The sequence below is a fragment of the Periophthalmus magnuspinnatus genome, chromosome 9 (assembly GCF_009829125.3).
Source record: "Periophthalmus magnuspinnatus isolate fPerMag1 chromosome 9, fPerMag1.2.pri, whole genome shotgun sequence".
Classification (NCBI taxonomy): Eukaryota; Metazoa; Chordata; class Actinopteri; order Gobiiformes; family Gobiidae; genus Periophthalmus; species Periophthalmus magnuspinnatus.
Genome location: NC_047134.1, coordinates 29,225,813 through 29,253,755, shown reverse-complemented (window position 1 = coordinate 29,253,755; position 27,943 = coordinate 29,225,813). Strand labels below are relative to the sequence as shown.

The window sequence follows — 27,943 nt, the reverse complement described above, 5'->3', positions numbered from 1 at the left end:
CCTTTAGATGAATTAGTAATGAGCAGAATAAGCAAATAAGCGTGGAGTGTGTGTGGGGTGAGTGTGGAGTGAGTCTGGGGTGAGTCTGGGGTGAATCTGGGGTGAGTCTGGGGTGAATGTGAAGTGAGTGTGGGATGAGAGCGGAGTGGAGCCCACCTGCAGCAGGTACCGTCTCTTGTGCACCTCCTTGATGTCCTCGTAGGCGAAGATGCTGCAGGTCCTCTTAAGTTGGCTCTGGCCCTGTCTGGCTCCTCGCGGGATGATGGGCTCATGCAAGCTGTCAACAACACACTGCGTTTAAACACTGCACTACAGGACAGTTTAACTCCAGAGCATCTGAAAACTCACTACTACTGCTGGTTCTCAGATCACTTCATGACATTCTAAACTCTTGTCGAAATTAACAGAGAAGTGAAGCTGTAGGTTCCATTATTAACACTAATAAAATCAATACATTTTAACATTTGACAGTTTTCTATTGGATATTTCTCATTGGATGTTTCTTAGAGGCCACCTTCTTGTCTCTTGTATTACTTAAATCCTGTTCCACAGTATGGCATATATCTATCCAGTCAACAAAAAAGAGGGTATAGATACATTGAATGCCATACTGTGGAACATTCTAGACAATCAGTTTGCAGAAAAGTTGCATAGTGCACCTTCAAGATGGCATAGCAAACGGAAAATTTAATCCCGTCAATTGGACAAACGTTTTAGAGTGAACATGTTTTGCTGCTCATCTAAGCAGCTTCTATTTAATAGGTGTGTTCACATATATATGTGTGTATACAATATTACAATATATCTGTACTAGGGCAAGACACATTAAGGTTGAACATGGGAGAAAAAAATTTAGTATAGGCCTGTAACTAACTACTCTACAAAGAAAGTGAGGGGGCAGGGTGAGGGCAGAGGGGGCAGAATGAAAGCAGAGAGGGCAGGATGAGGGCAGAGGGGGCAAAGTGAGGGGACAGGGGACAAAGAGAGGTGACAGGGGACAGGGTGAGGGGAGAGGGGACAGGATGAGGGCAGAGGGGGCAGGGTGAGGGCAGAGGGGGCAGTGTGAAGGCAGAGGGGGCAGCGTGAGGGCAGAGGGGGCAGCGTGAGGGGACAGGGTGAGGGCAGAGGGGGCAGGGTGAGGGCAGAGGGGGCAGGGTGAGGGCAGAGGGGGCAGCGTGAGGGCAGAGGGGGCAGCGTGAGGGCAGAGGGGGCAGCGTGAGGGCAGAGGGGGCAGGGTGAGGGCAGAGGGGGCAGCGTGAGGGCAGAGGGGGCAGCGTGAGGGCAGAGGGGGCAGCGTGAAGCGAGGGGAGGCAGGGTGGGGGCAGATGGGGCAGGGTGAGGTATAAGGGGCAGAGTGAGATGAGAAAGGGCAGGTTGAGGCGAGAGAAGGCAGGATGAGAGCAGAGGGGACAGGATGAGGGCACAGGGACTCGTACTTGGGGGGCAGAGTGTCGATGTCCCTGATCTCTCTGGACACGGTCATGGTGTAGCCGTCGATCACATAGAAGTGCTCCTTCCCGAAGAGCAGCAGGCCCTCACTGGTGTCCAGCCCCTGCACGCGGGCACAGCGGTACATGTGCTGGATCTGAAATACACCAAAACAGAGTTTATGATCCAAATCTAATTTTCTGTCCAAACAAGCCCCCTAATGGTCTGAATGTTTAGATGGCAGCATAAATGGTGGTGATGGTGCAGACTGCCCAGCCTAATGCCCAGTTGCAATTGTGTTCACTTTCTAAAGAAAAAACTTTGTTATTAGCTCAGATAACAGATTGCACTACTCATGATTGATGATCAAACCACACTTGCCAATGTCTGGAATCCTAAATGTTGTGATTTCATGTTCATAACTAGGGATGGGATGATTGTGACTCATGATTATTTTGACCAAAATAATCGCGATTAATGATATTATCATGATAATTATTAAACCCAGGTTTACAGTTTTTTAAAAAGTCACTAAACATCAATTACCATACAATTTGCAGGTGTCTGAGCAATCACCTGTTTTGTTTTTTTTTGCTGCAAGTGAAATTAACAATGAATGAATAATAAATGTGTCAATTATATACCTCTTGACTATAAAAAAACACATGAACCAACCTGAGAAAGCCCCCAGAAAAAGGATGTGATAAAGGAAATGCTGGCATCAGAGCCATCAGTTGTACAAAATGCTATTTAGCTAGCGCTAACCTAGCGATAGCAAAGTCGACACAAACATTTACCATTACTAATACAAATTCAAACTAACCAAACTACATTTAATAGTTTATTTCACATGATATGTTACATATGATGGATATTTTCGACTCAATTCACACAATGCAGGATGGTTGTCTCACAAATGTGCATGTAAGTTGCTTGTGTTTGTCCTCGGACAAGTTTCATTGCTATGATAGAGGGCTCCCTTGTGGACAAACACCACAAATAACATCTAAATATTGTATTGAAACTGGAAAGGTGCCAGTCTGGTGCCATAAAGGCGATTAGATTCGGATGAGATGATCACGATTATAAAAAAAATGCCACAAACGAATAATTGCATACATTTTTTATCGTGATTAGCGTTATTATTGGATATTGTCCCATCCCTATTCGTTACTCCATTGTTAGAGAACCATAGGAGATGATGGACCATACCTTCTCCCCTTCCTCAAGCAGCCTTAGCAGGGCTGTGTTGTCTGGCTTCTGCTCGTCTTCCAGACCTCCAGACTCCGGTAGCTGGTCCTGGCTCTGCTCCAGGCTGTCTTCATCAGCGCCATCTGCTGTGGAGCGGGAGCGCTTCAGGGGAGCCTTCACTAGACCTGCACCATCACAAGCAAGTATCAAGAATGAAAGAAAGAAAAAAAACATTGAAATGACTGTGGATCTGTGGCTGTCAACACCTACCTTTCCATCTCTCTTCTCTACCCATCTATCTACCTTTCCATCTCTCTTCTCTACCCATCTATCTACCTTCTTTGCCTCTCTCTCTTTTCTCTCTTTAACTACCTCTCTCTATTCTCTAACTTTCTCTACCTTCTCTCTCTCTCTACCTCTACTTTATCTACCTTCTCTACCTACCCCTCTCTTCTCTGACTTTCTCTCTGTTTGTCTGGCTTTAAATAAATAAATAAATAAAAAATAACCAAGCGACACACATGGACAGCAGCCATTGGGCCACTGCTGGCTCTGCCCTCTCACCTTTGACCCGGGCAATAGTATCCTCTCCAGGTTCAGGCTCTTGTAGGCTGGTCTCGCCCTCCGCACTGGGCTCCACAGAGTGTTGGTACATGCCCGGGTTCCCGCTCAGCACACGCATGTAGTACTCCTTACTGTCATAACTGATGGCGCGGCGATACCTCAGAGGTTTCTACAAAAAGAACATTAAGTAGAAACATGAATTTCAAGCATTTTCAAGGAGTAGTGTGAGCCCCAAGTGTGGGTATAACAGCCCTTTTAAAGTGCAGTGTTCTGGGTCAGATATGAGGTACAGTACTCTGGGTGTGTGGGGCTCTGGGTCAGATGTGTACATATCCAAAAATGTTAATTTTGTTTTCTTTTAACATTCACAACTTTGGTTCTTTTTAGAGAGTGTGTAAGATTTTGGTAAAGATGTTCAAATCAAATATAACTTTGCTGATAACAACTGTAATACTCATTTATTCTTAGTTACAAAAACGTTGGACACAACGGACAAGGTGTTTATGTTATAATTTGGTGTTTTGGTACTCAGGCTGGATACAATTTCTTTAAAGACAATAGTATATTGTCTTTAAAGAACCAAACCAAAGTTGTGAGTGTGCCATTGTGTAGATGTGAGGTACTCCGGGTGTGTGGTGCAGATGTGAGATACTCCATATAAGGTACTCTAGATCAGATGTGAGGTACTCCTGGGTGTACCTGTGTGGAGGTGCTGGTGCTGTTCTCTGCCTCGCCCACATAGGGGTAGTGGATGTAGAACATGTCGTTGCGCACCATCTTCTTCCTCATGCGGCAGGGGCCCTCAGTCATCTCCAGCACAAACTTGTCCAGCTGAGAGCCGATGGGGGGCCCCCAGAGGCCCCGCTCCCGCAGCAGCTCATACTCTTTAGACGCCCAGTCCTCAGTCACATACTTCAGAGTGTTCTGTTGTCGCTGAAAACAATCACAACAAATGTTACCACAATGGCCAACCAGACTTTAAAGTGCATATGACAGTATTTAATGTTTTTATAATTCTAATCCATAGTTTTACGTCAGTTAAGTGGCAGTTTGTGAGAAAAGGTTGAAAAGAAAACTACAAAAATACAGGAATTAGCGCTGAGTTCTAAATGTCATCAACACGGAAAAATGCAGACAATTTACGCACAAGGAACACATTTTTCTGACTATATAATTACGTTAACTGTGTTTTAGTGAGTTAGTCTAACCTGTCACATGCACTTTAAACACACAAATTATTCACTATTGGCTATACATGTGTAAATGTGTAAATATTGTGACAGAAATAAGACAAACGTTCCAACCTCCTGGTGTTCTTTGTACTGCATGGCAACGAGGTCCCTCACCACAGCGATGTGCGTGAACATCCACTGGAAGGTCTCCTGAAACACACACACATAGACAGACACACAGATCAGGTCAGAGCACAGCAGAACTACAGCAGTGAAGAGGGCTTAGTGTTTGACAAGATTTTTTTCTTTCAATAATCTAACATTTTGATGAAAATACTGCTTGCGACTGCTATATAGTTACAATCTATAACATCTGTAGGTCATTATGTTATAATTTGCGCATTTTAAATCGCAATATTAATCTAAAATGACTTAATAAAACCTGCTAACTTTTGAATTAGAAAGACTGCGACGCCCAATGGGAGCAGACAACGCCGTAAATGTCACAAAACAACGTGCTGCATGTTGTCAGTCCCTGATGGATAGCTGCAGATCACACTGGGATTGTTTTTCATTTGTGCCAAAATGACTAAACGACACTGCCGACTCCTACATGTATCACCGATTAAGAAAATAAAATTGGAGAACAAAGTACGTACAGAGCAGTGGGCATGTACCGGTGTACTTAAACATGCATGAATCACTCTAATTACAACTTCAAGCGTGTAAATGAATTAAACAACTATGGTTAAAAGCTCTGAAAAGTCGATTTTTCAGAATAGGTCTGCTTTAAGCTTTCATTTGGATGGCTAATTTTCATATTCTCTAGAGAAGTAGCAGTTAGTACCTGACATTTGTATTGTATTGGAGCATCCCCGTTACCTGAGCAGACATGCTGTTCTTGTTGAGGCTGTTCTCCTTCTTGTTGCGCCTCACTCCGGTCAGTTTGGACAGGCCGAAGCCGCTGCTGACCCGGGACAGCTTGGACTGGGTCACAGGCACCACCACCTCCCCACGGCTGATGCACTTCTTCTCATGGGCTGTGGTACAAATATTCCCCATTAGTGTTATCACAATACTCCAATTTCAAACTTAATTTCAATAGTAAGGAATATACTTGATACCGATTCCAATACCACAATGATAACCACTTTTTTTTAGACAATTGAATGTGACTTTCCACATTAAATCATAGTATATCCTTTTATATTACCATGTGGCCTTATACCTATGTAATCCCTCAGTTGTCCTAGTAGGTTCCATTTTGGTCCGTGGGTGTATACTAGTTTGTGTCTTATACTTGTTCTGATACAGCTCAAGATCATTCTAAAGCTATTCAGGAAAGGTTCATTTTTGTCCTGTGAATGTGACATTGTGTGATCCTCTGTGTCTTTTACTCATTTGTTTTGATTTATTTTATTTATTTATGATGCTTATTTGTATATTTTACTGTTGTAAAATTTACCATTTTACTATTTAAATATTTTTATTTATTTTTGTATATTTATTTTGTTATCATGGTTTTATTTTGTTAAATTGTTGTTTTGATTTCACACTGGAAATGGCATTTGTTTGTAGACTGTGCTGTGTACATAAAGTGTAATGAAAAACCCCTAATATCCTATCACATGTGTACTATAGACCTACCAAGGTGGTTCTGCCAGCTCTTGAGTGCAGGCTCTTCCAGGGCGGGGCGGGCGGTGACTATGTCCACGTGTCCTCGGTCATTACAGGGCAAGGCCACTTTAAAGATGTCCTCTAGCATCTGTCTCTTACTGTGCATGAGCTCCGTCCACACACGGTTCACTGCCTTGAGGAGCAGCTGTCGGCCTGCAGGGGGCGCACAGGAGCAGGGTTAGAGTCCGTTTTTGCATTTGGCTGGAAAAGTGGTTGGAGGGAACTCGGCAGCTCAGGATGTCTTTGTATTGAATAAGTTGGAGATAAGTTACAAAAACAGTACACACACAGCCACTGATACTTTGTAGTGAGATCATGCTGGTGGTATTGGGCATGTTATGGTAGAATGTTCAGCACTTCCCATGGATACACAATACACACATTAGCAAACACTATCAAACAAGTTTTAAGATGGTCTGAAACTCAAGAAAAAATACAAAATGGATTTAAAAAACATTCTCGGGAGCCTATGATCAATAGGAGCATTAATGGTCATGTTTAGGAGTTTGATTTTCAACTAAAAGTTGAGAGAGACTAACAGAATAAATGGTTGGCTAATGCTAGCTAGCTTGTGACTGTAATGTTATGCGTGAGAGACTTGTTTAAAAGCACAAATCAGCTCCCCAGTTGAAGTTTCAGCTAAGGCAGTTCTTTATGGTGATATTGTGGTACAATTAAAACTCAAATTAAAGTGTAACTTGAGTAACAGATATTCAGACAGAGTAGAGCCTACAGTTAGCAGCACACCCCCAGGAATGTTGATGCAGCTGCAAAGTATCAATAGTTCCAGTGTGTAGCTATAAAACTGTATTGATAACATGACTGCTCCATGCACACAGAACACCATGTGCTTTATTCATTTGGCATTATTGCATAAGGTACATTGCTACAGAACATGTTTTAGGTCAGACTTATGGTGCTGATGTTTACACCACATTGACAAGCCTATATTATGCTATTTTCTGATCTATGTTATAATACTGTTTGTGTTACTGCTTGTGTTAAACACACAAACTCTGCATATTTAGGATGAGTTCTTCACCTTCAATAGAATCATTTGGATAATTTTAATTCAGGGATTGCCAGTCTCTACTGAACAAAATGTAAAAAGTAGCTGTTAATTTGAAAACTACCACTTCATGACATCACAAAGTGAAACAAAGCATTTTGAGTTTAGGAGATGTAGACAGCCTAATAACAGGTGTGAATGAAACAAAACACAACTCTGGGTATATTTTTTGATGATGTAATAACTTAATAATAAGTCAGTTTTGTCTAATATAGAACCTTTAAGCTGAACTGGAGGACTGTTTAGATCCAGGTCAAGGGTAGTGAGTATGTGTAGTATGTGTAGTACATATGTGAGTCTGACCCTCGCTGACGTCTTGGCTGGGTGAACAGTCAGTCTCACTCTCAGTCGACATGTTGACGTGCCAGGTGGTCATCCGCGCCTCTGCCTCCAGCCCGAAACCCTCCACACTGCTAAAGGAGACACACACATAGATACTGGGTTTGAATAATTCTTGGGGACATTACATCAACTTACATTCATTTACTGGAGACCAATGCTAACCTTAACCATATTCACTACTTGCCTAACCTTAAAATGCATATTACAGGTTAGTTAACAAAATTATAAATCCATCACTAATTTTATAGATACCTTATTTATTCACAAATACATGAGGTAATAGTTGTTCATGTGTACATTTTGATTCTCAAGTCAAATACTACGTTTACATGCATGCCAGGAAAACCGGATAACCGACAGAGTTCAATTTAAAACAGAATTTTGTAAATGCATGTAAGTGATCTACGACTGAGGTGTCATGAATCGAATCTCAAAGATCCTAAACTTACAACAAGCACCTTGCATGCCTTGTATCCCCCCTGTTTGCACCCATTAGGGTGTCTTGAGAGGTCTGGTTTTGGGACAAAGATGATTTGGATTTGTTGTTTAGCTCACTTGGATTTCTCTGTGCATGTAAATGTAGTGACTGAACCAATGAAAATGGCGCTTACCTCCCAGAGTGCAGGCAGATGAAGCAGTGAGCCAAACAAGCCACAAACTCCTGGTCGTGGTTGCCGGGGCCCAGGACTAAGTTACGGTTGACTGTGAGGACCCTGAGCGCGTCAAGGAGTGCCACCTGTTGGGCTACGGTCTTGTGCGGGCGGCTCAGCTGGTAGAGCACTGTGCGGTTCAGACAGTGGTACACCGAGTCCAGAGACAGGCCCTGGGAGCGTCGCTTGGACTGCACAGAGAGAGAACAGGTCAGGGGTGCTTGGCTCAAAGGCACGGGCAGGAATCGAGGTACAATAAAAAATTTTCAGGGCAGTTAACATAAGAGAAAGGGAGAAAGGGAAATTAATCAGCATGGAGAGATTACTGTTGTTTAACACCTAGTGGCAGAGTAGGCTTTTTGAACCTCTCTCCTACACCTTATCTACAACATTTTCTGTAACTTAAAAAGGGGGCATTAGACTTCTATGGGCATTGCTAACACATAACATATTTAGATCATGTTGCCTTTTATTGTTTTGAAAATGCTATATTCGCCGAAAATGTCATATTAACATGTTTTATATAAGTTTCACTTTTGTTTTTGATGCGTTGAGTCCCCTTTGCTCTCCATACTATCCATCACTATCCCTTCAGAATGCTATCACAATGGAATCAACATGCCTCCTGCTAATGAAACTTTTGCACATCACGTCAGGTTTGTCAAGTTGTTGAGTACAGTTTTGTATCATGCTTTCGATATATTTATGGAGAATTGTTGTGTGGAAGCATGGGTGACAGCGGCTTGTGGGCTGAGCATTGGACAAAATATTACAGCTAATTGTGAAGGTTTGAATAGGGCCAGGGAGAGATCATTAAATTACTCAAACATGCACTGATGACATGTAAAACCACTTCAGACATGTTTTTGATGAGGAAACAACGTTATAACATGGTAGAAATAAAAAACAAAAAGGGATTTTGCATCATACCTCCTATTTAAAAATGATGTATGTGTATAGAAAATATATTAACTGAGCCCAGTTATAATGAAAAATGTATTCAACACACCAGCAGAGGGCGATAGGCTGCTCTGGCACAGTGAAAAAGAAAGCAGTTTGTAGTGGCTAAATATAGTATCTGCCTGCAATAAACTGGCTGAGCTGACCAGGAGTGGAAATTTGAGCTCTTAAATGGTCAGAATCAGTTTGATGAATGCACAAAGGAGCTTCATGTGATAGGCACTGCTGAAAAGGGAGGTGTGGGAGCTCTGGAGAGGAGACTGTATTATGCAGGGCTACAGAAATATGCAAAGGAAAAATGGATGCAATTCCTGGTTAGATTTGATGAGGGATTATATCACTGCTAAAAGCTAAAAAAAAAAGAAGAATTTTGGCACATTACAGGCTCCTTTAAAAGAGATTTTTTTCAGTTTTTTCAGGTTGTGGATAGCACAGGTACTTAGAATAAAACTATAACATAATAGATTCCAATTATAATTGTATATTTTGTTCACTGTAAACAGCAATATTGATTTAAAGCGGTTTAATAATAGAAACAGAACAATAATAGAATGGACTTTCTGGTCAAAACGGCAGAGCTGAAAGACCCCACCTCTTCATCTGCTATCAAGCTGCTGATTTTCAATTGCTTTTATTGTCAAAAACATATATATGACATTTATGAACCAACCACGTGTGACCTGGAGTTTTGAATAATCACAAGTACCTGTGCGATGAGCTGCACGATGAAGTCCACCACCAGCTTGGAGTCTTTGTTGAACATGCCCTGCCACAGCTTGTCCACCACACGCTGGCTGAAGTAGAACACGTTATTCACCAGGGTCTGGTAGTTTCCCCCAGTGCTCAAAGGCAGAGAGGCGTCTTCACCTAAGCAGGGAGGGAAAGAGAGAGGTGGAAAGGGAGATAGGGGGAAAAAGAAAGAGAGAGCGAGAGAGAGGAAGGGGGGGTCAGAGCAGGGCTACTGCAGGTGTGTATACTGTAATGGACAGAGCAAGTGTGTTTTGGTAATGTAACTTAATGAACTAATGGTAATAATTGTGGGGTTTGTAATGTGTAGTCTAACATTTAAGAGCATCTACAAAGTACTGCCCATGAAAGATAGAAGTAGCTAAATGTTGTTAAAATGATAATAACCCTAATCATCGAGTAACTCTGGAGGCTTCAAGCTGACTTTGGTTTAGTCTGGCTAAGTCTTACAAGACTGTAGTAACAAGTACATGAGTCTCTCTTATTTTAAGAGTCTGTTTCTTTATGCTTTCATGCACCAGAGGGGGACACTGTACTGTAACATCAGCTGTACTAAGTGGTTCATACTCATATCTTAGAACCATAGTGACATTTGTAACTTTCATTTTACTACCACTACGAATCCTGCATGACCGTAAGAGCAGTGCTGAAAGAACTGTCTGTTCCCTTTGCACATGCACAGGAGGGATGATATAGAATAGGACCATTTCAGACTCAAGAAATTATTGCTACAGCTTTTCCCTAACCTGACCAAAGCACTAGAAACAGATGTGTAAGCATAGTCAAACTCAAACCAGCCCCCGCCTCTGGGCAACACAGAGAGCTGCATGTTAATGTGAAGTATACAAGAGACATGAGTCACCAAGCAGCACGTCGGCAGCCAGTAGGTGCTCCATGACCCCGTCCAGGATGTTGGACTGGAATTCCTTCTGCTGAGTTCTGGTGGAGCGCTCTGGAGAGGCCTGCACACAACACACACACCTGCAGTCAACCAGCAGCTTTGGGTGCAACCAAGATCAACTTTGATCAACAACCCATGTTAGAAATCTGTTACCACATCAAAAACATACATACATTTGTGTTTTGTTTCATTCACACGTTTGAGTATTCCTTTATTATTAGTCTGTCTGCATCTCCAAAGCTCAAAATGCTCTGTTCCACCTTATAAGTGTTAAGTTAACAGCTACCTTTTACCTTTACTTCAGTAAAAAATGGCAATTCCAGGGTTGAAATTATCCAAATGATTCTAGTGAAAGTGTATGGATTTTAACACAGTGGAGCACTTCCTGTATTACCACATAACATCACAAGGTGGAACACAGTGTTTCCTGTTTGAGAGAAGAACTAAATATGCAGGGTTTGTGTGAATGAAAGAAAACATAACTCCAGGTAGGTTTTTAATGAGGTAACAACATTATAACATAGTCGAGAAAACAGAATAATATGGGCCCTTTAATTTGAAGTTTTTGTTCTCATTAATTAAGTCTTATTTAGTTTTGCAACTTGTTTCTGGCCCTGAAAACCCTACACAAAACATCTCAGTAGTTCTACAGCCCATAGACCTCCTCCACACCCACCTCGAGCAGCAGGTCTAGGATAGGCGTCTGCTTGCTGGCCGGCATGGTGCACATGTTGTCCATGATCAGGACCCTCATGAAGTCCAGAACGTATTTCTTGGCCGGATGGTTGGTCAGGGACGTCTTGGTGCCCACGTTGCAATACTCACTCTGGCTTCGGTTCATACCAGAGTCCCCAGCGAATGCTTTGAACTCCTCTGTGGGAGAGCCAGCCTCGTCATCCAAGTCACTCACCTAAAGACAAGCAGGAGAAGCAGTCAAGAGGCCAGTCACAAGGATGAATGATTTGGGAAACATATCAAATTGCATTTTGCACTGCAATTCCGATGTGATTTTTAATTACATTTTAATAATAGCATTCTGTTCAAAGTTCACATTTTAAACACATCCAGAAGAATAGACCAAAACATTGAAATCTGAACTGACAAACTAGTAGTTAGCTCCTCCATTCAGATAGATAAAACACAGTGTCCACCAGCAATCTGACCTTAACTGAAGAAGCCATTTTGATGAGCAGCAAAATGTCTTCACTCGAAAACTTTTGTCCAGTTGAGAGATTTATTTATTTATTTATTTATTTATTGCTATAAAAACCTTCATGAGTTGTTGTGTTCATGAGTTGTGTTTATTTATTTATATTTTTTTGCAAACCTTCTTAACATTCTTTTTGGGGAGGTAGGTGGTGTAGAATTTATTTAAAAAATGTAATCACATTTATTAAATGGCTATATTTGCCTGTCCACAATGACTATATTATGATAAAATTAAAGAAATCAAAAGGTGGTCTATGCAAGTTCATTTTTCTATATACAGGTCAAATTATAATCAACAAGTTAAAAGAAACTAAATTCTACCTGAAGTAAATCATTTTTCTTTTGGATTTGAATGGGGTCTGAGAAGATTCTGAGGTAGTATGATCAGAAGATAGTATCAGGAGAAGCACTCACCATTTCAGAGTAGGGCCTGATGTTGAAGGGAAAGACAGTAGCAGCCAGAGCGCACAGAAAGTCAGCACTGTGCCACATAGGGCCCAGGTCTGGCAGGTTGTGGTACAAGTATCTGAAGAACTGCATCAGAGTGACAGGGTACTCCCGTAGCCAGGAGCCCTCCTCCTCCGACTGCCAGGGCTGTGGACAGAGACACAGTTGAAGATGTGTAAGAGACAGTTATTTGCTAGTGTAGTAATTTATTAGTTTTGTTGGCAGATTGAAATGTTCATGAAACTATAGACTCTTTTTCTACACTAGAATTTTGGCTACACTCCTTGTGATAATAATGGCTATACAATACCAGTCAAAAGTTTGGACACACTTTTTTCATTTGATGTTTATTTCCATGATTATTTGCGTTGTAGATTCTCACTGAAGTCATAAAAACTATGAATGACATGGAATGTAGTAAACAAAAAATAAACTCAGAACTAACCAAATTTGTTTAGCCTTTTACCCTTTGCTTTGATCACTGTAGTAAACATGAAGACACAATGAATGAGAAGGTGTGTCCAAACTTGTGACTGGTAGTGAGTGCCTAGATGATACTAGATGTACAGTGTTTGTTTATTTTATTTAGTAAAGTGTGCTCTCACCAGGTTGAGCATGCTGCGTAGCATGGCCAGCAGCAGCAGAGCCGCCTCAGTGCACAAAGAACTGACAGAACCCATGACAGTCCCACTGGAGGCTGGGACCCCGAAGATGAACGACCAGATGGAGTCCAGGTCAAACTGCACGAGACACAGCAGACGGTACAACTGTCAGCGAGTTGTCTACTTTTTATTTTTATTTTGAACAAAGAAAACAAGACACATATACATACAAGACAGTGCCCTTCCCTCCCTTCCCACTTTATATGATGTTTTAATAGTATTATGTACTGTTCCAAGTCACTTTTTGGCCATTTTAGTCCAAACATAGGTACAATTGCAGCTTTGCGTTCCAAATCAAAAACTGACAAAAGTGTGTGTTGGATCCAGCAGCAATTTCTTTCAATTTTTTTTTTCAAATGTACTTTTTATTGAAAAATCTAATTACACATTCCAATATACAGAAAAAAAATCACAATGTTCTTGATTTTCCTCCAGTGGCAATTTCAAGTACTATGTGACATAACACAGAACTGATGTAATTATGGCCAGGTGTTTCTTTTACACACCTGTCTGCAGGGGTGGAGTTACCTGTGGATACAGGTCCCCATCTCACCCTCTCCTCCAGGTACTGTCCAGTTTATCAGCTCTATTTGAAATGCGGTTGTGGGAAGAGTCTAGGTATTTAGTCCCACTTTAAAATGAGTAAAGGCTACAACTAAAATGCAAGAACGCAAAATACAGGAAGTTACAGTTTTGTACAACATTTTCTGAGAGCCCCATTAGGAATGTGATTTATACAATATACTTTCAGAAAAGAGCTTCAGAATAGTTGTATTACAGCCTTCAAACCCCTATGCATTCGTTACACTTTCGAATGGGGTTGGGGGAATGTAGGCACCACCTTGGAGTTCTGCTTATAGCACTCAAACGACTAGCAGCAGCTCTGGTCCAAATATTTACCAGCAAGATGTGAGCCAAAGCACACAGGTCAGACAGATGAGAAGCATACACAGTGACACTGGGCCAGACGTGTAGAGTAGGAGAGGAGTTGTACTGACATGTACCTGCAGGCTGTCCGGCAGCTCGGGCACCGGCTGTTGTAGGAACAGAGCCATGAGCAAGAAGTAGAGCTCGGGAACGTTGGTGTGTTTGGGAAGCAGAGACTGGAGCACTGGGAAGCCGGGGAAGTGGCATGCGTCACGGTTTATCTCCCGGAGCGTGGAGCGGCCGCCAGCACTCCGGCCCACGTTAAAGCCTAAGAGAGGGAGGGCATGCAATTATACAGAGGAGAGTGAGGAGGAAGAGATTACAGCTCTGGCAGGACACAGGGAGGGGTACAGAAAGGTTCTGGTGTCATGGTGGGTTTCTACAGGGTCTCTTATCCCATTTCATATTTTTTGGATCAGTGCAAAAAATAAAATAAAATAATATATTTAATATAATTTAGCATTTAATTATTGTATTGTAAGTGAACCAAAGAAAACTGAACTCTTGAGAACCTGTGAACCACACCATGTTACTACAGTAACTCAGACTCTAGATTGGCTTTTTTTGAAACTGAAAGCTCTGGGTTTCACTGGGGTTAACAAACTTTACCAAAGCAGGACTAAACATGCTTTTTGAAAAGTTAAGTACATGAAAGCCAGAGGGCACTGTTCTGGGCTCAGGGGAGGCTAGAGGGGCTGTGGGCTGTCTACTGGAGACTATAGCTGTACAGTAAAAGCATCTCAGAAATTCACTAGTTTATTTCACCTCAGATACTGGCTCTCCACCTGGGCACACTGTCTGGTATAAAAGTGGTTAACTCTCCTGTGATAATCATACAGATGACCAGCGGTCTGACTGAGGTACAGTGTCAGCAGGCTTACAGTGTGCCCTGATAAGAGCCAGTCCTGAAGGCTGAGGCTGAGGGTCCAGAGGACAGACAAACCGCTGGCTGCGCGCCGCATTAACTGTGCTGCTGTGTGTTGGCTGAAGAGAGGCCAGCTGTGAGGGAGAGCTGTTCCTGACTGACAATCTGTGGACCACAGCACATGTGACATGGTCAGAGCTCCTCCTCATGGCTCTAATGACACAGTGTGTTCACTCTTGTCCTGGTTTAGTCCTGGTTTGAGCCCAGTTCAGTCCTCATGTGGGCTTAATTTGGACCAGTCCTAGTCCTGGAATACGTCCAAGTCTACCCAAGATCATATTTGACTTTTCAAATAGTATCACAAAATTGAACTTCAGACTATTTAAGTTCATAGTCTAAACTAAAACAAAATCATGTAATAAAGATTAACACTAAAGAGGACAAACACAAATAGATTTTTAACTTTAATAAAAGTAATACTATGAAGTAAAAGTGCAGAGGCCACAGTGTGCGACTGCATACCACACTTTGAGAAACACTGGTCTAAACTAAGCTGAAATTGTTTATGAACATTACAGAGCTGTGTATTTCACATATTCTGTACACAAGCTGTAGCCCAATCCCATGTACCGGTAGGTTGTCAAAAGTATCAAAAATCAAATACTAAGCTATCCTAAAACCAGTATTAATACTAAATAGTTACATCGGGACAGAAATGAACCTTTCCTGAATAGCTTTAGAATGATCTTCAGCGGTACATCACATAGATTAGTATATGCCCATGGGCCACACGGTAATATAAATGAAAGTACTATGATTTAATTTGGATAATGAAATTCTATTGTCTAAAAAAGGAGTGTTTTTATTTATTTTGTATGGGTATTAAAATCAGTATTGAGTCTCAAGCCTATCCTTTACTACTGAAAACAAGTTAGAAATGTTAGTATTGTGACAACAGTAAAGCCGTGTCAGAGCCTTCTCCTCACCTAGTACTGTGCCGATCTTGTTGCTGAGCACGGAGTCGGTGTGCTCAAGCCAGCCACCCCCGCACAGCCCCTCCTTAAAGCGGTGCAGGATGGACTGGTTGGACAGCAGCACCACCAGGATCCACAGGGCAGCAGTCACAGTGGTGGAGTGCAGGTGCTCCTCCATCAGCATTAGCAACCAATCAAAGCCCAGCGTCCGGACCACCTCTTCACACGCCCTGCACACCCGGAGAGGAAGAGAGGTTAAAGGATGGAGAGGGAAGAGGGGAAAAAAGAGAAGAGGGAGAGAGGGGTGGGCAGAAGAGGGAACAGAAAAAGAGAGAGAGGGAAGAAGAGCAGACAGAGGAAAAGAGAGAACAGACACAGGATGGGGAGGAGGAGAGAGTGAGAATAGAAACAGAAAGAGGAGGACAGGGTGTAGTGCAGGGTACTGAGGCGTGTCTCACTGGGCATTGACACAGCTCTTGTCCTTGGAGGTCTCTTTGGGGGTGAAGAGCAGCCGGAGTAGACAGTCCAGCAGACGGTTCCTCAGGAGGATGACACTGGCAGAAAGCAGCCCACCGAAATCATCCTCTCCTGGGAGAAGCCACGCAGTCATTGTCACAGCAACATCAACAACTCACAATGTGATAGAAACAAAACACTGTACAGTTTTTGAGACCAAATCTATCAAATAGAATCATCTCTGTATTAGGGGTGGAGGAAATTGAAAAAACGAAACAAAAAATAATAATAATATTTTGATACATTTGGATTTATTCTAGGGATGCGCCGATCTGATATTGGTATTGGATATCGGCGTTGATACTGAAAGATTTACTGGATCGGGTATCTGCTTCCAAATATCGGTTCAGCTGATATCTTGATGTCATAATTTACTGGTCATATTTGGCCCAAATACTTTCAGAATGTTTCAACTTTTATTGAGTTAATTTAAGTTGTTCTGTAGTTACATGAAGGATAAATAACACATTTGGATTAGTTTTGTGTTATTTTATTTTTGTTTAAAGGAAATACTGTTTTCAGTGCCTGCACTGGTATTGATTGATATCGGCATCCCTAATTAACCTGATAAAGATAATGTGTTGGTAAATGTCTTGGTTAAAAGTTAAAATATTAAGCTAAATAAATAGAATAAATGGAAACTAAATCAGTTTAATGTCATACTGTAGCACACTCCGGGCAAAGTAATGACACCTCCATGGAGACAAGCAGGTGGCAGACTTTCCACCAGAGAAGTTACATAGTACAGCTTTAAACAATGTATGACTCATATCTACTACATATAATCATTATTTTGAATACATTTCCTCTTTAGCAAACCAGTGCTATGCAATGTTGACTAGACTATGACTACAGTCCCCTTAATAATAATAATAATAATAATAATAATACATTTTATTTATAATGCACTTTAAATTTGACACCAAATCTCAAAGTGCTACAGTGCAAAAAGACTTTAAAAACAGAAGACAATTAAAATCAAAATAAAAACAATAAGACAATAGCCGGTATTTAACTGTAGGCCAGGGTAAAAAGGTGAGTCTTTAGTCCTCTTTTAAAAGCATCCACCGCCTGTGAAGCCCTGAGATGGTCTGGGAGGGCGTTCCACAGACGGGGAGTAGCCACTGAGAAGGCTTTGTCGCCCTTTGATGGTTGTGTTGACAACTCTGTAACACTAGATGGATATCTGAACGTAAATGAGACATGTGGTCAGCAGAAGGTGCACCTACCTGCGTCCAGCTTCTCCTCGTTGTTAATCTCCATTATGACAAACTTTTCACACACTGCGAAGGTGGGCAACGTAGAAGCGATGAACTGCCCAAAGCTGTGAGGAGAGACAGGCATGAGTAAAGCAAAGAGACTTAACCAGGGCTAAACCAGGATGAAGCCAGGACTAAGCCAGGACTAAACCAGGACTAAACCAGGACTAAACCAGGACTGAACCAGGACTAAACCTGGACTAAACCAAGCTATCTGGAGAAACAGGCATGAGCACACAGCAGAAGTAAAACAAGGGAGAGTTCTCACAAAAAAATGGAAGGACTGGACAAGGATTAAACCAGGACTAAACCAAAACTACAGCAGGGCTACGCAAGGATAAGATCAGGGATCAGGACTCCACAAACACTAAACGAGGACTAAACATGGCCTTAACCACGACTATACCAAGATTCAACTAGAGCAAAATCAGGTCTAAACCAGGACTAAACAACTTGAACTAAAATGCAACAAACCTGTATATGACAAGTTTTCATGGTTTTCTAATTATGACTTGATTTGGTGGGATAGTACCTGTGGTAAATATTGTTTTTTTAGTTTTACATCAGTTAACCCTTTAAGGACTGAGCACACTATGGGCCAGTATAGCTCACCTAGACTTTTATTCTTTTTTTAGCCATAAAAATCATCTTAAACGAAGTATCAGAATTTACTCAATTTTTTCACACAACTACTTCTATTTTACACATCCATCCGTATGTTTTCTTTTATGCATCGAATAAATGACCTGGAAAATCCCCGCAGCCCCGCGCTCTCATTCGTCACCTTCGAGTGACAACAGAGGCAGATTACCGTAATGACAGCAAAATATTTAGATAGCCCCGTGCCTCCGTTTTGAGACGCCGTTTCAATTTACATGAGAGCATGACTGGTTGCGGAGTTACGCTGCTGGAAAGTCCGCAACCACGCTCTATCGGCGACGATAGCCTTCGATGATATAGGGTGAAGTGGCCGACGTTGAAAAGAAAAGTATAAAAATACAGGAAGTAGTGCTGAGTTTTAAAACAGAATTCTCTACCAGTGTTATCATCAATACGTAAAATTCCAACTAAATTGTAGGAAGGCATTTTTCTGATAGTTTAAACTTTCATTTAATGAACCAAAGGTGTGGTTAGTTATTTTTATTACTCTAATCATAACTATTGTGTAATTTAGACAATTTCGTGTAATTGTTAATGTTATGGGTGCTAGGGAACAGGTATGGAATTACCTCTTTATATAATGATGCTAACAATGTTTTAGAAAAATGAGTAATCAAATAATCTGTGCACTTGAACAAGAAGTAACTTGGTCTAAACTAGGACTAAACTAGTACAAAACCAAGACTAAACCAGACCTAACAATTGGGACTATCCCCTGACTGGCCTGGTCCCTGATTCCTTGTGTGGAGTGCTAACAGAGGGAAATTGGAGAGGGTCGTCTCACCGCAGCAGCTCCAGTGGGTTGGGGAAGCCTTGGAGGAGGAGGCTGAGCACACTGCTGATGGCCCCCACAGTCGGCTGGGACAGGGATGGGTCCCTCAGGGTGAGCAGAAGCCGTGGGATCAGACCCATCTCACGCAGCAGCTTGGCGTTTTTGGCTGCTTCACTGTTAGACACAACACAAGATTGTACCCAGGTTGGTCACATCAATTTAATATAGTAATTCATTCTAGTTGAATCACATTTTGAATGGCTACAGCCGTCTAATTCTAATATAATGACTTCTTGACAAGCTAAATGTCTTCATGGAGTCTTATTCTAGTTTAGCAGTTCATAGTTTTATTTTAAAATGTGCACTTTGAGCTGAATCTTGCTTTGTGTTTTTGTTGTTTAAATAAATGTGAGGAAAAATATGTTAAATATACACAATGAGAATATGAGAAGGGTAGAGGGCAACAGCAGATAGAACAGTGTCTGAACTTGCCTGGACTCTGTGAGCAGTTCAATGAAGTGTTCAAACAGAGACAAATGGAGCTCATAGGGCGCGTGCAGCCACACCTGAGAGAGAGAGCACAAGACACTCCAGTCAACAACTTAAACCTGCTGTACTGCAGCTTTAGTCAGGAAACATAATGCAACTTTAGCTTTCATGAGCTTTGTGCCACATAAGGGTTTACCCTCATCGTTAGAGTCAGGTTTTCATGTGTTCAACAAAGCAGCATCATAATTTTAACAAATAATAACAATGTATCAAAATCTCCTGCTCACTACTGTGAAATGTCCCTGTATGAGGGGGATGTAGGGTTAGGAGACTTGTGAAAATTTATTCTAAAATGGACCCGTCAAGAGACCCATTTCTCCCAGTTATTGTTTACAATAAAGTGGGCATCAACTACATTTAATTGCTTAAATTGAAATTAATCACGATGCTTTGGCTCCTAAATAGCTCTTTATTTTACCATTTTGGCTTAAATATACTGTGGTATTCACCCAGTGTTATGCTTTTTTGACTCGAATATGTATATTTATTGTATCTGGGACAAAGTTACTTAAAAATGAAATCCAAATAATTATATAAAACATGATAAAATGTGCTAAAACGTGGTAAACAATAAAACACAATAAAATGGGTTAAGGTACCCAGCTGTACAATAAACAAATAAACCCATAGTTGTCCATGCTGTGGCTGTGGTCTGACCTCGAAGTCGCAGAGCAGGTCCTGGAAGGCGGTGCAGTTTGGGATGATGGAGGTCTCATGGCCACTGTCCACGGTGCCGACTAGGGAGAAGGTCAGGTGCAATATGTGACTGTTCAACAGGGGGCGCTTCTTCTTCAGCAGCATGGCCAGCAGCTGGAACACACACATTATGCTGGCTTACATTCATTTCCTTGAGATTCCCTCTAACCTCATACACAGAGCACTGTTTCTTGGACGTCAAGTTTATATGACTGGTATGAGGCATTTTGATAAAAATGGAATCAATTCAATTTAAACTCTTCTTGCCCTCACCCATCACTTCTTCTTACTTTTTAGTAGCTATTAGTCTAGTTAAAGGCTTCAACAATCACTGACCCTGGGTTGCCAGTTTTTCTCATCCTCAGTATATGGACATGCCTCATGTGAAAGCTCAGAACCTCCAGAATTCATTTACTGAGATGCAGAGGCTGCACTACCACTGATAAATGGTTGGCCGCAGGTGCGGGGGTTTAGGTCAACTGAGATCAGAATCCCTTTAGGTTTAAATCAAATTTCAGCATTAAAACTGGCAACCCAAATGGCGCTTTCTGATTGGATAATAATTTTGAGAACCAAAACAACAAATGAAAACATGAAATGTGTCTAAGAATAAATCAGGATATTTGATTTGACATGTTTACCTCGTATCTGGTGACACTTTTAGGTCATTTTTATGGAACTGAAAATTGAAATCTTACATACAGTATTTGCATATTTACCTTATTTATTTATTTCATCGTTCCTGAGACTTGTAGTATTTAACCCTAGTTTTTCATGCATCAAGGATTTAAACATCCACAAACTGTCTTTGCAGCTATAATTTCTCACCTGGTAACCTTTGATGCGCTCCATCTCTTTACTGGCCAGTGGGTCACTCTTGACCACACACACCAGAGCTTTGACCGCTGCGTACAGCCCCTCCACATCAGACGCCATGGCAACCAGACCCAAGATGGCCGCTGCCCCACCCACATACTGGAGGCTTGTGGCCACGGGTCTGGGCACAAACGCACGCACTCCTGGAGGGGACAGAAATTACATATTCACAGTTTGCTGGCAATGTCACTGGAAATGTTTTCTTTTTTAATACCATGCAAAACCACTGTAATTTGTACCACATCACTCTCTGGATTCATGTTAAAGTACCTAAATATCCGATGACAGCAGCTCCAAGGGTGCGTGCAGGGCCATTGAGGTGTCCAGCAGCGTTGTGCAGCAGTTTAACCGGAGTTGCATTTTCATGAGACGACACAGCCAGCTGCAAACAAGAGAGCCCAGTGTCAGGAAGTATACTTTAATACAACCACCCACATGATGTTTGTGCATGTACATACATATGGAACACAACAGTCCTGCCCACTTCTAAGTCTGCTCCGGTTCCAGAAGTAAATTTTCCATTCATTTTTCCAATAGACATTTAAAAAATTTCAAATAGAGTCCAAAAACATTGCATAGGCTAACCAGCTACGTGGTAACTAATATCCAAATGCTATTGTTTTAAGTCCAAAGAGCACATTTAAATCGAAGGTTTCGACTAAATGTTTTACTAATTTCAGTTTATAAAGTTTCAGAAATAGGATTTAAATAATTGACAGGATGTGTGGTTGTTATTTACAACAGAGCGGATTAACCCTGAGTTTTCAAACGTTACATTTTTTTTTTCAGAAAGTCTATGAGAAAATGAATAGGAAATTTAATTCCTGAATGAACTGGAGGCGGGCAGTCACTGCTGAGCTCCATAGACATCCAAAGACAGTATATGGGATTGACCTGTTTGGCGATGGCCTTGCTGTCCAGCTTATTGTATAGCTTTCGGATCTTGGCCACAGTAAGTGTGGAGACCGAGTGAGCGTACAGGCTGAAGGAGATCTTCTCCTCTGGTACCAGCACCACAGGAGACACAGGGGGCATGTCACTCTTCCACTCTTTACCTGCAACACAGCACCAGTCAGTACTACACATATACTATACCACATGAACGTAGAATCCATCAGTAGTACAACTACATCACGAGTCAAAAGTCTGGACACACTTTTTCATTTATAGTTCTACCTTATTTTCATGATTTCCATGACATTATAGATTTTCTCTTAAAGCATTAAAACTATAAATGACACATATGGGAAGATGCAAAAGATAAAGTCAAAATAACTAAAAACTTCCTTTTAGATTAAAAAAAAAAGTCATCCTTTGCTTTGACTACTGCTTTACACTTTTGGCATTTCTTGACCCTGACGACACACACCTGTGACGTACTAAACACATGTACAACACAGAGCCACGCAGAGCCACACAGAGCCACACAGAGCCACACAGAGCCACACAGAGCCACACAGAGCCACACAGAGCCACACAAGCAAAGCACCAGTCAGTACTACACAATGCTGTCCCACGAGGGGCCACACAGAATCTTACATGGGGGGTAGACTGCCTGGAAGCTCCCCACATAGTTGGGTCCCAGCTCGTAGATGGTGGTGACGGTGGCGGCAGGCAGGACCTCCTCTAAGAAGTGGCTGGGACCCAGGCGCCACACCAGGCTCGATACCTGTCTCTGGGCAGGGGGTGTCCCGATGTAACCGTACACAGTGCTCACCACAGGGGGATTAGTGGAGCCTGAGCCCCCTGGGCCACTGTGGATATAGTGGAGCTACAAAGAGAAATACAAATGTTAGCAGTCTTTTTAAACAGCCAAAGAGACATACATTAGTCATGCATATGTGCAGTATAAGAAGACTGCACCTTGACCGTGTTGATGAGCTGCCCATCCAGGTACAGCGTGGCCATGCTGTTCTTCAGCATGCCCTTACTCATGACCAACAAGAGGTGGTGCCACTGTCCCTCCACGATGAGCTCGGAGCAGCGGAAGCGTGCACAGCAGGGCAGCAACTCATAGAAGGAGGACTCATCACTGGACTCCTCAGCAGCTGGCAAGAGGGAACAGGTTGTGTGGGCCTTAGTCATAATACACATTATGAATAATACTGATAAGAGAGTGGGCTTACAGTACGTGTGCAGCAGCTCCTCTTTGGTGGACACAGAGATGCAGTGGTCTTTAGCTGACAGTACCACAGACAGACACACATAGTGCTGCTCTGAGGAGCTGGCTCTGCGCACCAGTGTCAGCAGCCTCAGGGGGTGAGCCTGGGGGGCCGAGCTGAAACGCTCCACACAGAACCAGCTGGAGTACGTCAAGCCAGAGGGAGGGGGAAAGAGGCGCTCCCCTGTACATACATACACAGGGGAAGGGTTAGGCATTCACAGAGGGGCACTGAAGGACAACCAGCTCACAGCTTCTAATGGTTTGCAATCCTCATGCACATACTGTCTGAAGCTTCTTTTGCTTAACTGAACATGATCAGAATATACTGCTGTAGGCTCTCACTGACCTGTGCCGATGCCACTGAGCACAGCTCCGTCGCTCACAGTTGAGCCGCTGGTGGTGTGTGGGGGGGCGTTGTGTGGGGCCAGACTGGGCAGGAACAGACAGCTGCAGGCCAAAAGAGGACACACTACATCAGACTACATCAGACTACTCCAGACTACGCCAGACTATGTCAGACTACAGGAAACTACTCTAGACTACAGCAAACTAAGACAGACTAGAGGAGACTGTAACAGACTACACCAGACTACAGGAGACTACACCAGACCACAGGAAACTAAGACAAACTACAGGAGGCTACACCATACCGCAGGAGAATACGTCAAACTACAGTAGAATACAGGAGACTACGCCAGACTACGGCAGATTACGTCAGGCTAAATCAAACTACAAGAGATTACAGGAGTCGAGTGCATCAACTGGTCATAAGGCTGGTCGGGCAGGCAGACCTCGTACACAAATGTGCTTTCCTGTCAAGTCAGTAGAATTGACAATTAATCATCTAAGACCACAGCAAAACTATACATGACTGAAGTTCCTCTGTTGTGTGTGTTTTCTAGCTAAAGAGGCAGCTTTATTGTGACAAGGTCTGATAATGATAGATCATTTAACACTGCACAAATAATATATGCAGATGGACACATGAGTAAAATGTTCGCATACCTGTTTGTTTGCACGTGAGTTTGACAGCTAGCCATATGCAATTCCTTCTAATGGATTACCGCAATTCTATTGGATAATTTACACTGTTAAACTAAAGAACCTTTGCTGTGTCCAGGCAACAAGCACAGAATCTCTCAGAATCTTTTCTCCTGGACATGCAGCTATGACCAGGATCAGCTAAGACTGGGTTTAACTTGAGCTGGTGCACTCCGTACTAACGGATGTGGCTAAGTCCAACGTAAGAGATAGGACCAGTTGGTGCACTTGGCGCCAGGAGACTACAGAAGAGCCAACAGCACATATGCACCTTGATAATGCTACACAGTGAGCTCAGCACGTACCCAAAGCCTTCCAGTGATGTGTCAAACTCTACAAACGGGGGAGTGACCGCAGAGCCATGTAGCCTGATGTCGTGGGGCGTCGTCATGGAGACCAGACACTTAACCCTGGTAAGAGGCACAGTGCTGCCCTCCGCAGAGCGCACAAGGCTGCGGCTGATGCGGTACTGGCCGTTGTCCTCAGCCGGAGTGGTGAAAACACTATCAGGACCAAAGCCCTCCATGGACAAGGTCATACTGTCTGTAGAGCACAAGAGGGAGGGAGAGAGTAAGAGGAGCACTGTCTGCAGAGCACAGAGAGGAGGCAGAGGGTGAGAGGCAGAGCACAGAGAGGAGGGAGAGGGTCAGGGGCAGAGCACAGAGAGGAGGGAGAGGGTAGGAGGCATGGGAGGGGAGCATCAGGGCAGAAATGTTGGTTTATAAACTGGTGCAACATGAGGAACAGATGGAGCACATGACACCAGTGCTGAAGGTGGAAGTGCAGCCTGTTTTAAATGTGTGTTCAGACCACACGTGGGAAGAAGTGAGGTTTGTGAAATCATTTGAAGTCATTTTATTGTGGTTTCAAACCTATGATTTAATGTGTTTTAAATTTATGAATGTGCATAAAACAATACTAGAATTATTCTCAGAAATGGCTTGGAACTCTAAATTGAAAGTTACAAATGTAGCTGCAGTTCAATGAACCCTGCATATGCGGGAAGAGAAATTATTCAGTGCCTATAGCACCGCCCTATGGTCGTCAGAAATTGAAATTGAAATGGAATAGAAACTGAATTACAACTAAAAATCACATGTTATTCATGGTTAAATAATGGGTGCTTTTGACACCTTTGTCAGTGAGTTGTGAGCTTTAGGCAGATTTAGATTTACTTGTGAAGTCAGTTCAAAGTGTATGTGAGGAGTGTATGTGCAGTGCAAGAGGATTTGCTTGTTTAGTGCAGTCAGTGTCACTTACTCCTCATGTCAGGGTCATAGCTGAGCGAGCTGGGCTTGTGCACACGGTACTGCTTCAGCTGCTTCTTGTCCCATGCACCACAGTTTAAAGGGTCTCCAAGCCGCAGGAACTCCCTGTGCAGCACACAGGAAGGGGTGAGTGTAAAGGAGTCAATGGTGTGGATTTAAAGCAAATCCACATGACAGGAGAAAACGCTTCTATAAACAGCATTATTTCAGTAAATAAGTGTGCATAAAAAATATATGGCAAGCATGTATGTGCATGGTGACGTTGTTGAGAGGAGTGATGAGCAGAGGAGTACCTGAGAGGGGTGGGCAGCAGCGCCTGAGAGGCAAGCCTCTCAAACATCCTCTGGAGGGGTGGGTGCAGTGGGTGCTCCTCGTCGCCCAGAGCTTGGCTGCAGCGCTGGAGCAGCTTCTGGTGAACACAGGCCTCACAGAGGATCTGCTGGTTCCTCTCAGAGTTCACCAGCTGTTGGAGGGCGTTCGCCACAGCCAGCTGCAGGTCCAGAGCATGCTGCACATGAGAGGAGATGGTCAACATGTAAACATGCTAATCATGGTAGTTAAAAGTGCAGGTTAGATGACACATTTTACTAAAATGTAGTTAAAATATTCCAATTAAGATGCAGCTAAAATCCTTGCTTAGTTTTACATAGATTCACAATTTTATGTACTTCGGGCAGCAAATGTGACATTTATTTTTCTTCTTACATTTTTCTTTCCATTATTATTTCCATTCAAGTTTCTCATCAAAACTATGAATAAACACATATGGAATGTAGTAATCAAAAAATAAACTCCAAATTACTCTACTTATTAAAGTTATCTACTCCCTACAACGGAAGCATAGCTAGTCTGATGATATGCACTAACTGTCACCACATATCCACATGAGTCCAGTCCTACGGTCAGGGGGTTAGGGTCTCACCTCAGGCTGGCTATCAGAGCTCACAGAGGGCAGCAGGTCCAGCATGGCCAGCACTGCACCTGGATGAATGACCACCATGTCAGACAGGGACCAGGAGGAAGGGGGGGCAGGTGAGGCCGACAGGTGGAGCTTCAGCTCAGTGAGGGCCTTGACAGGAGCAGAGGACCCGTAGTACCCAAACCTGGAACAAAACACACTGTACTGAAATGACCAGTCTGACCACATCTGTACATGTGAAAGGTACTGTGTGTAGGATCCTTTAAAGAAGACATATTGTTGTGGTTTTGTCTGCTATATAGTTATAATCTATGACACCCATGGATCATGATGTTACAATACACATTTTAAAAAGCAATATTCATCTAATATGATTTAATAGAAACAAGTACGCTGACTTCTGCGTTAGAAAACTGCGGTGCCCACTGGGAGCTGAAGTCACCGTAAACATCGTCACAACAAAGCGCTGTATGCCATCGGTCTCTCCTATGGACAGTGGCACATGCCACTAGCAGGCAGCGGATTTTTCGCCCCCATTTGTACCAAAATAACTATGCAACACTGCCAAATACTACGTGTATCACAGATTAAGATAGTAAAACTGGAGAACAAAGCAAGTACAGAGCAGTGAGCGTGTACCGGTGGCAGTGAAAACGGGGGTTGATCAGTAAAATATCATCTTGAAAATAAGCAATTAACGACTGCTCTAACGTGCACAAAATTTAGAGTAAGTAAATGGTGAGAACATGATTTTAAAAAGTTGATTTTGCATAATATATCTGCTTTAAAGATATTCTATCCATACTTGTCCCCAGATATTGGATAATGGTGCAAATCAAATAATGATTTAACTCTGGATGGTGTGTCCCCAAGTTTACAATAGGGGCACATGTTGCACACAGCACCTTTAAATGGCCGGTCATGATATTATAGTTAGCAAATGGGTGGGTGATAAATTATGATTGTATTGTGCAGTGATTTCCATGAAAAGAAGTGATTAATGGTATAATTCTGTTCAAAATGTTTGTTTAAAGATTAAATAGTTGCAGAAGGTGAAATTATCTACCAGGAAGGCAGCAGAAATTATGGGAATTATGGGAGATTTACAGTTTTAGTAACAAAATGCACAAACAAACTGGCCCAAGGTTCACCATCTTCTTGTGGGTTTAACTTTGGACAGAACTGTACTTCTAACTGTAAGGTTAGCACAGGGCACAGGAGAGATTGCCAAATTATTCAAACGTGCAAGAATTACATCTATAACCTCTTCAGGCATGTTTTGGAGAAACAATGTTATAACATGGCAAAAAGCTCCAAAGGGTTAAACCCAACTACATAGAACTATGAGGAAGATGGCAGAAGATGGCATCTCTGAGCATGACTGTATGAGCACATGGAGGAGTGGGCCCGGCTGGATAGGTACCTCTTCCTGGTGAGC

The 27,943-nt window shown here is 42.5% G+C and overlaps 1 protein-coding gene across 2 annotated transcripts in view; it reads right to left on the bottom strand.

Annotated features, from left to right (window-relative positions):
• The window catches only part of wdfy3 (WD repeat and FYVE domain containing 3), a 61,432-nt gene that overhangs the window by 15,274 nt on the left and 18,215 nt on the right, over positions 1 to 27,943 (bottom strand). Inside the window, exons 14-46 of one of the 2 annotated variants that reach the window (XM_055223969.1) lie at positions 26,509 to 26,689; positions 25,880 to 26,094; positions 25,579 to 25,691; positions 24,624 to 24,861; positions 23,624 to 23,724; positions 23,240 to 23,458; positions 22,977 to 23,161; positions 22,653 to 22,884; positions 22,008 to 22,168; positions 21,384 to 21,495; positions 21,066 to 21,256; positions 20,199 to 20,351; positions 19,485 to 19,558; positions 19,005 to 19,166; positions 17,531 to 17,625; positions 16,244 to 16,373; positions 15,798 to 16,015; positions 14,018 to 14,214; positions 12,963 to 13,097; positions 12,325 to 12,504; positions 11,378 to 11,611; positions 10,663 to 10,762; positions 9,760 to 9,920; positions 8,055 to 8,284; positions 7,405 to 7,514; positions 6,003 to 6,185; positions 5,238 to 5,395; positions 4,488 to 4,565; positions 3,883 to 4,116; positions 3,184 to 3,352; positions 2,641 to 2,804; positions 1,437 to 1,585; positions 157 to 277 (exon numbers count right to left, since the gene is read on the bottom strand). In XM_055223969.1, the coding sequence (XP_055079944.1) occupies positions 157 to 277; positions 1,437 to 1,585; positions 2,641 to 2,804; positions 3,184 to 3,352; positions 3,883 to 4,116; positions 4,488 to 4,565; positions 5,238 to 5,395; positions 6,003 to 6,185; positions 7,405 to 7,514; positions 8,055 to 8,284; positions 9,760 to 9,920; positions 10,663 to 10,762; positions 11,378 to 11,611; positions 12,325 to 12,504; positions 12,963 to 13,097; positions 14,018 to 14,214; positions 15,798 to 16,015; positions 16,244 to 16,373; positions 17,531 to 17,625; positions 19,005 to 19,166; positions 19,485 to 19,558; positions 20,199 to 20,351; positions 21,066 to 21,256; positions 21,384 to 21,495; positions 22,008 to 22,168; positions 22,653 to 22,884; positions 22,977 to 23,161; positions 23,240 to 23,458; positions 23,624 to 23,724; positions 24,624 to 24,861; positions 25,579 to 25,691; positions 25,880 to 26,094; positions 26,509 to 26,689 (5,383 nt within the window). The remainder of the gene's footprint in view (positions 1 to 156; positions 278 to 1,436; positions 1,586 to 2,640; positions 2,805 to 3,183; positions 3,353 to 3,882; positions 4,117 to 4,487; positions 4,566 to 5,237; positions 5,396 to 6,002; positions 6,186 to 7,404; positions 7,515 to 8,054; positions 8,285 to 9,759; positions 9,921 to 10,662; positions 10,763 to 11,377; positions 11,612 to 12,324; positions 12,505 to 12,962; positions 13,098 to 14,017; positions 14,215 to 15,797; positions 16,016 to 16,243; positions 16,374 to 17,530; positions 17,626 to 19,004; positions 19,167 to 19,484; positions 19,559 to 20,198; positions 20,352 to 21,065; positions 21,257 to 21,383; positions 21,496 to 22,007; positions 22,169 to 22,652; positions 22,885 to 22,976; positions 23,162 to 23,239; positions 23,459 to 23,623; positions 23,725 to 24,623; positions 24,862 to 25,578; positions 25,692 to 25,879; positions 26,095 to 26,508; positions 26,690 to 27,943) is intronic. The other variant, XM_055223970.1, reaches the window with a different exon arrangement.